The 13,071-nt window shown below is 44.1% G+C and overlaps 1 protein-coding gene across 2 annotated transcripts in view; it reads left to right on the top strand.

The window, feature by feature from the left end:
• Nucleotides 1–12,543, top strand: part of LOC109880909 (coiled-coil domain-containing protein 85A-like) — a 38,883-nt gene extending 26,340 nt beyond the window's left edge. Inside the window, exons 3-4 of one of the 2 annotated variants that reach the window (XM_031831782.1) lie at nt 10,955–11,012; nt 12,083–12,543. In XM_031831782.1, the coding sequence (XP_031687642.1) occupies nt 10,955–11,012; nt 12,083–12,101 (77 nt within the window). In that variant the 3' untranslated portion in view covers nt 12,102–12,543. The remainder of the gene's footprint in view (nt 1–10,954; nt 11,013–12,082) is intronic. The other variant, XM_031831789.1, reaches the window with a different exon arrangement.
• The last annotated feature ends 528 nt before the right edge of the window (nt 12,544–13,071 follow it).

The following is a 13,071-nucleotide window of genomic DNA, read 5'->3' as shown; positions in this document are numbered from 1 at the left end:
GATTAATCGGAATGGCCGATTAATTAGGGACGATTTCAAGTTTCCATAACAATCGGAAATCTGTATTTTTGGACACCGATTTGGCCAATTTAAAACTTTTTTTTTTGTACACATTTATTTAATCTTTATTTAACTAGGCAAGTCAGTTAAGAACACATTCTTATTTTCAATGACGGCCTAGGAACGGTGGGTTAACTGCCTCGTTCAGCGGCAGAACCACAGATTTTCACCTTGTCAGCTCGGGGGATCCAATCTTGCAACCTTACAGTTAACTAGTCCAACGCTATAACCAACCACCTGCCTGTCATTGCACTCGACAAGGAGACTGCCTGTTATGCGAATGCAGTAAGCCAAGGTAAGTTGCTAGCTAGCATTAAACTTATCTTATAAAAAACAATCAATCAATCAATCATAATCACTAGTTAACTACACATGGTTGATGATATTACTAGTTATCTAGCGTGTCCTGCGTTGCATATAATCTGACTGAGCGTACACGCATACAAGTATCTGACTGAGCAGTGGTAGGCAGAAGCAGGCTCGTAAGTATTCATTCAGCAGCACTTTCGTGCGTTTTGCCAGCAGCTCTTTGTTGTGCGTCAAGCATTGCGCTGTTTATGACTTCAAGCCTATTAACCCCCGAGATGAGGCTGGTGTAACAAATGTGAAATGGCTAACTAGTTAGTGGGGTGCGCACTAATAGGGTTTCAAACGTCACTCGCTCTGAGACTTGGAGTGGTTCTTCCCCTTGCTCTGCATGGGTAACGCTGCTTCGAGGGTGGCTGTTGTTGTTGGGTTCCTGGTTCGAACCCCGGGAGGAGCGAGGAGAGGTACGAAAGCTATACTGTTACACTGGCAATACTAAAGTGCCTATAAGAACATCCAATAGTCAAAGGTTAACGAAATACAAATGGTATAGAGAGAAATAGTCCTATAATTCCTATATTAACTACAACCTAAAACTTCTTACCTGGGAATATTGAAGACTCATATTAAAAGGAACCACCAGCTTTTCATATGTTCTCATGTTCTGAGCAAGGAACCTAAACGTTAGCTTTCTTACATGGCACATATTGCACTTTTACTTTATTCTCCAACACTTTGTTTTTGCATTATTTATTTGAGGCTACATTGATTTTATTGATGTATTATATTAAGTTAAAATAAGTGTTCATTCAGTATTGTTGTAATTGTCATTATTACAAACACATTTTTAAAAATCGGCGGCGGCATTTTTGGTCCTCCAATAATCAGTATCAATATCGCCGTTGAAAAATCATAATCGGTCTAGCTGTGATTGCCTATTATTCCCATATGAAATAGAACAAAAGCTTTAGATTGAAGGGAAATACAGCGATGCCACAGCTACTGAAGAACTGCATGAGATAGAGAGGGCAAAATAAGAGTGTAAACAATTTACCTCCTTAGGAAGTGGATAACCAAGGTATTGAGTTGAGACTGCGTGTATCACGCCCTGACCGTAGAGAGCTTTTTATGTCTCTATTTTTGGTTTGGTCAGGGTGTGATTTGGGTGGGCATTCTATGTTCATGTTTCTATGTTTTCTATTTCTTTGTGTTCGGCCAGGTATGGTTCTCAATCAGGGACAGCTGTCTATCGTTGTCTCTAATTGGGAATCATACTTAGGTAGCTTTTTTCCCCCTCCTTCTGTGTGGGAACTTGTTCTTCGTTTGTGTGCAGATAGTTTGCACAAGGAAGCAGTTCGGTCGTTGTTCTCTTTATTGTTTTGTTTTGTCTAAAGTTCCACTTCAGTAATAAAGATTATATGGAACTCAAGGAACGCTGCGCCTTGGTCTCATCCTCCTTCATACGACGACCGTTACAGCGTGTGTGTGTGTGTGTGTGTGTGCGCGATTTGTGGAGAGAAACTCATTAAAGTTAGACCCTGGGCACTAGAAGAAACAGTGGTAGAGTGGTGCATTGTGGGATGCTCGGAGGCTAACGTTGGGGTAACACTGTCGTCAACAGTGGGGAGAGGTTGCCAATAACGTGGTCCCTTCCTTGTTTATAATTTATCACCAATGAGAGGTTACCGTGGGCTGCTGTGTTTGTCTCCGAAACTAGGACAACAGCAGTTTATCTTACAAATGTATGCTTCAATATTTAATTTGCCTTTTGAGAGTCATTTCTGAAACATGCCTCTGTACAACTAAGAAGGAAGTGACCATTTTTGAATACAGGGTCGTATTCCTTACGGCACTCAACGAACACGTTCTGAGACGGAAAACAAAAAAGAGCATTTCTTATTGGATTCTTAACGAGCATTCTTAATGAGCATTACTTATAAGTCCAAGCAGACCCTCCCCGTGTTAGTCTGTTTTCGTCCGTGTGGTGCCTAATGAATACAACCCAGAGTGACCATGAAGTGACCATCTTTGAATGCACAGGGTTATAGCCTATATTAAGCCATGAAATGAGGCAACAGATTAGCACAATTAGTTGATGCTGAGACAGTAATACAACTACATTGGAATCTGTGAGCTCCCTCTGACACCCGACACTTAGTTATATTTTTAACAATTTCATTTATTCCAAACAAATTTGAGGTTCTTCTCCACCCGAGTGGAGTGGAAGGAGTACTGTTTACTGTGTGTATTTATTTCCCCCTACTACCCCCCCCCTCCTCCCCCAGCATACTGCAAAGATTCAACATTCATATGATCACTGTAAAAATAGGTCCTAAACTGTAATCCGCACGATATGGCGTCTGCACCATGAGTGTGTGCGTCAGTGTGTGTGCGTCTATTGATGTCTCTGTGTCTCAGTCTGTCTCTTGATTGGAGGCAGTGATAAGTAGAACTGAGATCAGAGGAGCAGCAGAACTGAAGAGAGGCAGGTATCTAACACACATACACACACACACACACACACACACAAACACACACACAGTTCCAGGCATGGTCAACCTCATTAGCCAGCTCCACTCTGGTGAGTTCCATGCTCCAATCACCCACAGTCAAGCTTCCGCAGCCCAGACTGTGTATGTGTGTGTGTGTGTGTGTGTGTGTGTGTGTGTGTGTGTGTGTGTGTGTGTGTGTGTGTGTGTGTGTGTGTGTGTGTGTGTGTGTGTGTGTGTGTGTGCGTGTGTGTGTGTGTGTGTGTGTGTGTACATTCGGATACTGAGTCCTGGGCTTAGCAGCAGACAGCCGACAGGTCCTTAAGAAACCAAACTGTGGAATTCACTATCATTCAGCTCTTCTGTCACACAATTGAACTGTGCTACGGCATAAAGATAACATCTTTACTGTATGCTGTAACACAATAGAGTATCTTACATTACTAACATATACATTACATACAGAACAGTAGATGTCATGTTTAGCATTCTCATCCTCATCCTATGAGTACTAACCTGAAACAACACCACTGCTGGAGAGCGAGAGAGAGACAGAGAGACAGAGCGAGGGGGGAGAGAGATGGGGGAGAGAGCGACATAGAGAGGGGGGAGAGAGAGGAGAGGAGAGGCAGAGGCAGAGAGGAGAGAAATAGAGATACAGAGAGGGGGGAGAGAGAGACAGAGAGGGGGGAGAGAGAGACAGAGAGTGGGGGAGAGAGAGAGAGAGACAGAGAGAGAGAGAGAGAGAGGGTTGGATTGCTACTCCACAACGTTATGTAAAGGAGATAATTCTAGCTTCCTAGAATCACTCTCTCATTCTCATCTGCAAATGTAACACATTTGGATGCCCTGAACAATACATACAGTACCCTACAGTACAGTACATAGATGCAGTGCAGTGAGTGCATAGTTGCAGATGCATTTCTCCTATACAATGCCCCAAGGCATCGGTGTTCTTTTTCAGCTCGTACTCCTTTTCCCCTGGTAATGTAGCTGGACAGTTCATGTACTGTAAAGGTTACATTATAACCTATATTCAGCCTAGTGATGCTGTAGGGACATTTTAGTTATGGTAGATGTTCAGCAGCTGCTAGAGCATGACCCTTGTAGCGCCAGGGTAGTGGGTTCGATTCCCGGGAACACCCATACTTAAAATGTATCCAGGCATGACTAAATCGTCTAATAATTGGCATATATTATTATATATTATATGTAACTGTGTCTGCCTAAGGGGCAGACTGACTGACAGACAGACCGGCCGCTAGCTAAGCGGAAGGTCACTGATCTACAGTGCATCTCAACATGCCTTCCTCTCAGCCGTGCCCCTAAATAATTAATAAAGCCAATTTTTAGGAGATCTGAGGCTCAGAAATGACCTTGTGTTGATCTGGTTCACTTGTTTATTTGGATCCCCATTGGCTCTTGCAGAAGCAGATGCTACTCTCCCAGGGTCCACAAAGAAACACAAAACAGGACAAGTAGCAGAACACTGATACACTGATTTTAAAAGACAATGATATACAAACAATACAACAACAAAAATGATACAGTCAATACAACTAAGCAACAAATGTGTGTGTTAGAGTGTTTCACGGTCCCCAGTAGTTCCATGAGATGTTGTTTAACCCCTGTAAGTCTAAGCCGCTGGGTGGAGGGGGGGTTCTGAGCTGACATATGGAATTGTTTTAATAAGGTCATACCATGGATCATTTAGCTATTTGATTTCGAATTTTCAGACCCTGTTAGGTATCACTCAAAAATATCAAATAATGATTTGATAAAATATTGAATTTGGCCTTTAGTACTGTAGCCCATAAAAACGCATTGATTAACACATTATCTAGAAGAGTAAGAAAGCTTGGGATTTAACCTCTTTTTTTGGGGGGGGTAGGCACAAAGCTACCTCTATACTTCCAAATGGTATGGGTTACATTCAGACCAGTCCTGTGACACTGTGGGGGTCGTAGAGCAAAACGGAGAACACCGTCGGGTTCGTGAGAATCGGTTTCGGATGCTACAAACATAAGTTGGCACATCGACAGTACTGACTTCAGACGAGTCCCGTGACACGTGTGGGGGGCCCGTTGAGCAGAATGGACGCTACAGACGTATTCGTGAGAAGACAGACTTTTGGGATGTCTCATGTTCTGACAAGCCCTGCTGTAGCTCCTCCACCTTCCACCGCAAATACGGAAGGCCGCCAACGGCCGATGCGTTGGATTGAGATGCAGCCCGTGCAAAAATAATATCTCTAGTTTAAACTGAAGGATTTTGATGGAGATTTTTTTGTATTATGTTACTTAGATTGACACACCGGTGAGTAGTTGGAGATGGAAGGGAGTTCCATGTGATCATGGCTCTGTATAAAATGTGCCGTGAATTCGTTTTGGATTTAGGGACTGTGAAGAGACCCCTGGTGGCATGTCTTTAAAAAATAAAAAATATTTAACCTTTATTTAACCAGGTAGGCTAGTTGAGAACAAGTTCTCATTTACAACTGCGACCTGGCCAAGGTAAAGCAAAGCAGTGCGACAGAAACAACAACACAGAGTTACACATGGAATAAACAAGCGTACAGTCAATTACACAATAGGGGAAAAAATAAAGTCTATATACAGTGTGTGCAAATGGCTTGGGGAGGTATGGCAATAAATAGGCCATAGTGGCAAAGTAATTACAATTTAGCAGATTAACACTGGAGTGATAGAGGAGCAGATTATGATGAGCAGATGATGGTGTGTAAGTAGTGATACTGGTGTGCAAAAGAGCAGCAAAATAAATAAAAAACACTATGGTGATGAGGTAGGTAGATTGGTTGGGCTATTTACAGATGGACTATGTACAGCGGCATCGATCGGTTAGCTACTCAGATAGCTGATTTTTAAAGTTAGTGAGGGAAATGTAAGTCTTCAGCTTCAGCGATTTTTGTAATTCGTTCCAGTCACTGGCAGCAGAGAACTGTAATGAAAGGCGGCCAAAGGAGGTGTTGGCTTTGGGGATGACCAGTGAGATATACCTGCTGGAGCATGTGCGACTTGTAGCGTACAGGTTGCAGTGGTGGGTAGTATATGGGGCTTTGGTGACAGAATGGATGGCACTGTGATAGACTGCATCCACTTTGTTGAGTAGAGTGTTGGGGCTATTTTGTAAATGACTTCGCAGAAGTCGAGGATCGGTAGGATAGTCAGTTTTACGAGGAGTTTAACTTCCTCAACTTGACCATGATAACTGACCGTCCAGTGTTATACCTAGGAGTGTAACTCCCTCAACGTGACCATGATAACTGACTGTCTGGTGTTATACCTCAGAGTTTAACTCCCTCAACTTGACCATGATAACTGACTGTCCAGTGTTATACCTCGGAGTTTAACTCCCTCAACTTGACCATGATAACTGACTGTCTGGTGTTATACCTCAGAGTTTAACTCCCTCAACTTGACCATGATAACTGACTGTCCAGTGTTATACCTCGGAGTTTAACTCCCTCAACGTGGCCATGATAATTGACTGTCTGGTGTCATACCTAGGAGTTTAACTCCCTCAACTTGACCATGATAACTGACTGTCTGGTGTTATACCTAGGAGTTTAACTTCCTCTACTTGACCATGATAACTGACTGTCTGGTGTCATACCTAGGAGTTTAACTTCCTCTACTTGACCATGATAACTGACTGTCTGGTGTCATACCTAGGAGTTTAACTCCCTCAACTTGACCATGATAACTGACTGTCTGGTGTCATACCTAGGAGTTTAACTCCCTCAACTTGACCATGATAACTGACTGTCTGGTGTTATACCTAGGAGTTTAACTTCCTCAACTTGACCATGATAACTGACTGTCTGGTGTTATACCTCGGAGTTTAACTTCCTCAACGTGACCATGATAACTGACTGTCTGGTGTTATACCTAGGAGTTTAACTTCCTCAACGTGGCCATGATAACTGACTGTCTGGTGTCATACCTAGGAGTTTAACTTCCTCTACTTGACCATGATAACTGACTGTCTGGTGTCATACCTAGGAGTTTAACCTCCTCAACTTGACCATGATAACTGACTGTCTGGTGTCATACCTAGGAGTTTAACTTCCTCAACTTGACCATGATAACTGACTGTCCAGTGTTATACCTCAGAGTTTAACTTCCTCAACTTGACCATGATAACTGACTGTCCAGTGTTATACCTCAGAGTTTAACTTCCTCAACTTGACCATGATAACTGACTGTCCAGTGTTATACCTAGGAGTTTAACTTCCTCAACGTGGCCATGATAACTGACTGTCTGGTGTCTTACCTAGGAGTTTAACTTCCTCTACTTGACCATGATAACTGACTGTCTGGTGTCATACCTAGGAGTTTAACCTCCTCAACTTGACCATGATAACTGACTGTCTGGTGTCATACCTAGGAGTTTAACTTCCTCAACTTGACCATGATAACTGACTGTCTGGTGTTATACCTAGGAGTTTAACTTCCTCAACTTGACCATGATAACTGACTGTCCAGTGTTATACCTAGGAGTTTAACTTCCTCAACTTGACCATGATAACTGACTGTCCAGTGTTATACCTCAGAGTTTAACTCCCTCTACTTGACCATGATAACTGACTGTCCAGTGTTATACCTCAGAGTTTAACTTCCTCAACTTGACCATGATAACTGACTGTCCAGTGTTATACCTAGGAGTTTAACTTCCTCTACTTGACCATGATAACTGACTGTCTGGTGTTATACCTAGGAGTTTAACTCCCTCTACTTGCTCAGTGGCCACACCCTTTATACACGACTCCAGTTGAGTTTTAGGTCTTAGAGAATGTTTTGAAATACAATGTATTTAAGACCAGTTTATTATTAATCACCCATTCAGATTCAGAGGCATTTCCCGTTGTGTTTTATGTCATTTGGTATTGTATTTTCTTTCCTATATAGTTTAGTCCCAAAAAATCTCAATTGACAGTATGTCAACCAATCTGCTGAGCAGCCTGACTTGTTTGCCGCCTCTTGTGCATCATTCCTGGTGCGATAGAAAGGACCGAAGGGGTTGACTGGGTTGACTGGGTTGACTGGGTTGACTGGGTTCACTGGGTTGACTGGGTTGACTGGGTTGACTGGGTTGACTGGGTTCACTGGGTTGACTGGGTTCACTGGGTTCACTGGGTTGACTGGGGTGACTGCTTTCACTGGGTTGACTGGGTTGACTGGGTTCACTGGGTTGACTGGGTTGACTGGGTTGACTGGGTTCACTGGGTTGACTGGGTTGACTGGGTTCACTGGGTTGACTGGGTTCACTGGGTTGACTGGGTTCACTGGGTTGACTGGGTTCACTGGGTTCACTGGGTTGACTGGGTTGACTGGGTTGACTGGGTTCACTGGGTTGACTGGGTTCACTGGGTTGACTGGGTTGACTGGGTTCACTGGGTTGACTGGGTTGACTGGGTTGACTGGGTTCACTGGGTTCACTGGGTTGACTGGGTTGACTGGGTTCACTGGGTTGACTGGGTTGACTGGGTTCACTGGGTTGACTGGGTTGACTGGGTTCACTGGGTTGACTGGGTTCACTGGGTTCACTGGGTTGACTGGGTTCACTGGGTTGACTGGGTTGACTGGGTTCACTGGGTTGACTGGGTTGACTGGGTTGACTGGGTTCACTGGGTTGACTGGGTTGACTGGGTTGACTGGGTTCACTGGGTTCACTGGGTTGACTGGTTTGACTGGGTTCACTGGGTTGACTGGGTTGACTGGGTTGACTGGGTCCACATGGAAGAGTTGATGTGTTTTCTGCTTTGATTTAGACATAGATTATATCTCGATTACACATTTTGATAATACACAGGTAGTTTGCAGCCAAGGGTAGGATTGGTCAAAATCTATAAATGTGATAACTTCCTTGAGTTCCTAAACATTGAGGGACAGTTTTCTAAACACAGATTAAGCCGAAAAAAACCAAAAAACTTTTAATATATTTCAATGCTTTGAGTCAACGACTAAAGGCTTAATCTGGGTCTGGGAAACTATCCTTGTCCTGAGCGTCAAAGTTTTTCCTTAAAAAAAACGGTCACATTGGCTATTGCTAATTCGGTTTTACAAAAGGGTGTTTTGCCCTTTCTCTCTTTGTACTTTAGAAGAACGATCAGTTATGTAAAGTCATAATTAGTCTTAGTCCTGAGCTGCATGGAAAGTGTTAGATCCGGAACCGCAATGTATTAGTGGGACCAGATTTCCTGCACAGCAAATCACACAAATCTTTTTGAGGAAAAGATAAATGAAGAGCCGTCCCGCTGAGCACAGAGGTGAAGCTCTGGGAAAGTTAAGCTCCACTTTATTCTTGAATAATCACGTCAACTATTCTTTCTGTGACCCCAAAATCCAATTCTGGTTAGCGGTATAAAACCCAACCCTCTGAATATCTAATGTTCTGAGGGACTGTTCCTCACTTTATCGTTCCGGTCAGGTTTGAATATATCTCCAATGTCATTGTGAATATTGGGAGAGGGATTCTATCAGTTCGTGATCAGTTGAATCCATTACATCAGTTCTAGTCAGTTCATACTGGAAGGGGTCTCTGCATGTTTTCAGTATCAGTCCAGTTGATGCCAAACGTTATCCAAACGTTACATCATCACCCTATCACAAGCCCGTGATTAAAACCGTACGATCACATGACCTGAGTTTGGGATTGGCTAATCCGTTTAAGGCTAATTGTTCCCACTCTCCTCCACATTAAGCTGTCAGCTTACAAATAGAATGACCCACCTATCACAGAACACCATGTCATCAGCAGTCTGCCTACCCTCCCTCACCTTTCTAATGTCACTATTAGCGTCTGGGTCAGACTACTGTCAGCTGCTTATACACTTAAAACGGAGTGTGTTCGTGTGTGTGTGTGTGTGTGTGTGTGTGTGTGTGTGTGTGTGTGTGTGTGAGCGTCTAACCTTCTTCACTCATAACGCCCCGAGGCTCCTTAGTCGTGAAATCAATTCCATTCCACACACCCTGACCTCCAAAACTTGAAGGGAGTTTTCATACATGATCTCTATCCTCACACACGCACGCACACACAGACAGACACACACAAAAACAGTTTTTGCTATTTTCTCCCTCCCGTAGATAAATTGAGGCGTGGGTGCATGCGCGCACCTTTGATGGTGATGTGTGGACTAGCGTAGTGGAGGCTTACAGTGAGATTTTTTTTCTTGTAGAAGTCTACAGTCACAAGATCTTATGAATAGTTAATAGGCAATAGAAGCCAGCCCAGAGAGCTGGGGGAGAGAATGTGCTGCAAACATTATTATAGTCGCATGGGGAGGACAACAGTGGAGCAGAGAGAGAGAGTAAACTAAGAGGGATAGTTCTGTATTGTTTTGAGACATCTGTGTTTGACAGAACTACGGCGTGCTGTCAGAATCAGTGTCACATTACAATGATGTGTCCTTGTGTTAATGTCATGTATTTTAGATATCTCACATCCTGTCAAAAGGAGTACAAGAGGAAATGGACTGAACTCCACAGGGCCTTGTTTGTTTTCACACCTTAACCCATTGGTACCTCTCTCCTCTTTCCCCCATATCTCTCTCATTCTCTCATCTTCCTTACTATTTGACTGTCCTCACCTTCTCTGTGTGTTTCATACTGCTGTGTGGCTATCAGATTGTGTGTGCCTTTTTTGCGTGTACATTTGTGCACGCCCACACAGGGGGAATAGGGTGGAAAACTATAGCAGAACTTATCCAAATTGACAGTTACTTAGCTGAGCCTGTGAAGTCTGGCTGACGTTACAGGAGAGTGGCCTGTCTGGTGGCTGTCAACTGCAGCGCTGCAGCAGAGGGTTGAAACAGTCGAGGGGGGAGGGGGGGCGCCTCAAAGCCTGTGCCCACACAGTCTGGAGTGGAGTTATCACACAAAAACACACGATAGAGCGATCAAATAGAACATTGTGATGTACCATCTATCACTATTAACTCAACAGTCACGTGCGGTATTGTCCCTCCCCTCTCCTGTTTCACTCCCCGCCACAACTGTTTCATTTAACACCCAAACTGTAGAACTAAATGATCTGGCACTGAGCTACATCTCTTCTGTTTCTCTCTCTCTCTCTCTCAGCTTTGATGTCAGCTGGATGCTGTACCACCAACTGTAGAAATGTGAAAATATGGGACAGGTAAGGATCATTCAATAGGTCACATTTGAACTTTTTTGTAACTTAGCAGATGCTTTAATCCAGAGCGATTTACAGTAGTGAGTACATGCATTTTCATACTTTTGACCCCTGTACTGGTCCCCCGTGGGAATCGAACACACAACCCTGGCTTTGCGAGTGCCATGCTCTACCAACTTTGCTCCCGAGTGGCGCAAGGCACTGCATCTCAGTGCAAGAGGCGTCACTACAATCACTTGTTCGAATCCAGGCTGTATCATAAGGCGACGCACAATTGGCCCAGCATTGTCCGGGTTTCGCTGGTGTAGACCGTCATTGTAAATAAGAATTCGTTCTTAAACTTGCCTGGTTAAATGAATACACATATTTAAAAAAATATCCCTTCCTTAAAAGTAGCCCTCAGTAAAACTTTACAAAGCCTGTATAAGCAGACCTGAGCCAGAGGGAATAGAAGAATTGTAACTCTCGCTGTGTCATCCTATGAGTCAGAGAGAACGTGCCCAGTGTGGTAGCCTGGTCCCAGATCTGTTTGTGCTCTCTGGAATGCCAATGACCAGAAGTTGACAAGACACCACAAACAGATCTGGAACCAGGCTACCAGTGTGGTAACTAAGGTGTACATCACATCAGTTGGCCAATCTGGATGTATAATTATCAAGCTGTGTAGCAGACAGTGAGACTGTAGTGGGTTTATAGTAATGAAGAGATCGAGGTGACCTTGCCATCTTAAATCTTGTCCCAGCGGGGAGGGAGCAGATGACTCTGTGTGTGTGTGTGTGTAGGTGGCTGTTTTAATATTGAATGATTCAGCGACAGGACATCCCCTCTCTCCTGGGGGATTGCACACCACCTTACATACACACAATCATTTCTTGATGTTTCATTCTGCCCAAAGATGGAACATACTCGTTTCCTGTTCTTTACTTTCTCAGAATTCCTCTCACCCTCTTTCTTGTTTTCCCCCTTTTCTCTTTCTCGTTCTCGTTCTCTCTGCCTTTAGTCACATCATAACAGTAAGTATATCATTGATGCATTCAAAGTATGCCTTAAACATGTCTTCTTCTCGCTTATAGCTTCGATGCCTCTTCTTGACAACACTGCACCCCAGCTGGGACGTTTGGGGTGAGACGTACCTCCTCAACGGCGGGATAAGGAGGGTCCAACACTCCTGCTGCCCTGGCCCAAACAGACACTAGGACAACTGGACAACCCTCTCCAAGATCCTGATGGTCTGTCCCATCCGTCCTCATATACTACTATGTTTTCATTTCAACATATCTAGAGTTCGGGACAATTTGGGGGAAAACTTTGGAATGCTACTAGGACGAATGGATGTCATTCCCAAAGACTGCCACAGCTAAATGGATGAGAGCGAGACTGGATACCGCATATGAGCTCCCTGCCAACCACCAAGACATGGTCCTACCTCCCAGAGAGGGAAAGAAGCAGGGGAAGAAGTGAAAAGAAGGAGAGAAGAAGAGGACCACTCCTCTCAGCTCATCAGTCTGGGGTTCTCCCCCCCCCCCCCCCCCCCCTCTCTCTCTCTCTCTCTCTTTCTCTTTCTCTCTCTCTCTCTCTCTCTCTCTCTCTCTCTCTCTTTCTCTCTCTCTCTCTCTCTCTCTCTCTCTCTCTCTCTCTCTCTCTCTCTCTTTCTCTCTCTCTCTCTCTCTCTCTCTCTCTTTCTCTCTTTCTCTCTCTCTCTCTCTCTCTCTCTCTCTCTCTCTCTCTCTCTCTTTCTCTCTCTCTTTCTCTCTCTCTCTCTCTCTCTCTCTCTCTCTCTCTCTCTCTCCTGTTCCTCTTTCTCCCTCAGCCTCTTCTCTCTCTCTTAATCTCTATATCTTCCCATTCACTTCTACTTTCTTCTTCTCTTTCCTCTCTCCCCTGCTTTCTCGCTCTCTCCCACCACCCCCTTTCTCCTTCCATCCCCCCCTCTCCCCCCTCCTTCCCCCCTATCTCCAGCAGCCTCCACAGATATTCATTATCTTCTTCTGTGTACTGAGACATTCGTAATCTAATGTTCCTCCTCTCGTCTGCAGCCACAAATCTAGATGATAAGATTATC

Source organism: Oncorhynchus kisutch, linkage group LG1, assembly GCF_002021735.2.
Source record: "Oncorhynchus kisutch isolate 150728-3 linkage group LG1, Okis_V2, whole genome shotgun sequence".
Lineage (NCBI taxonomy): Eukaryota > Metazoa > Chordata > Actinopteri > Salmoniformes > Salmonidae > Oncorhynchus > Oncorhynchus kisutch.
The sequence above is the reverse complement of the archived record's forward strand: the minus strand, read 5'-3'. Positions and strand labels throughout refer to the sequence as shown.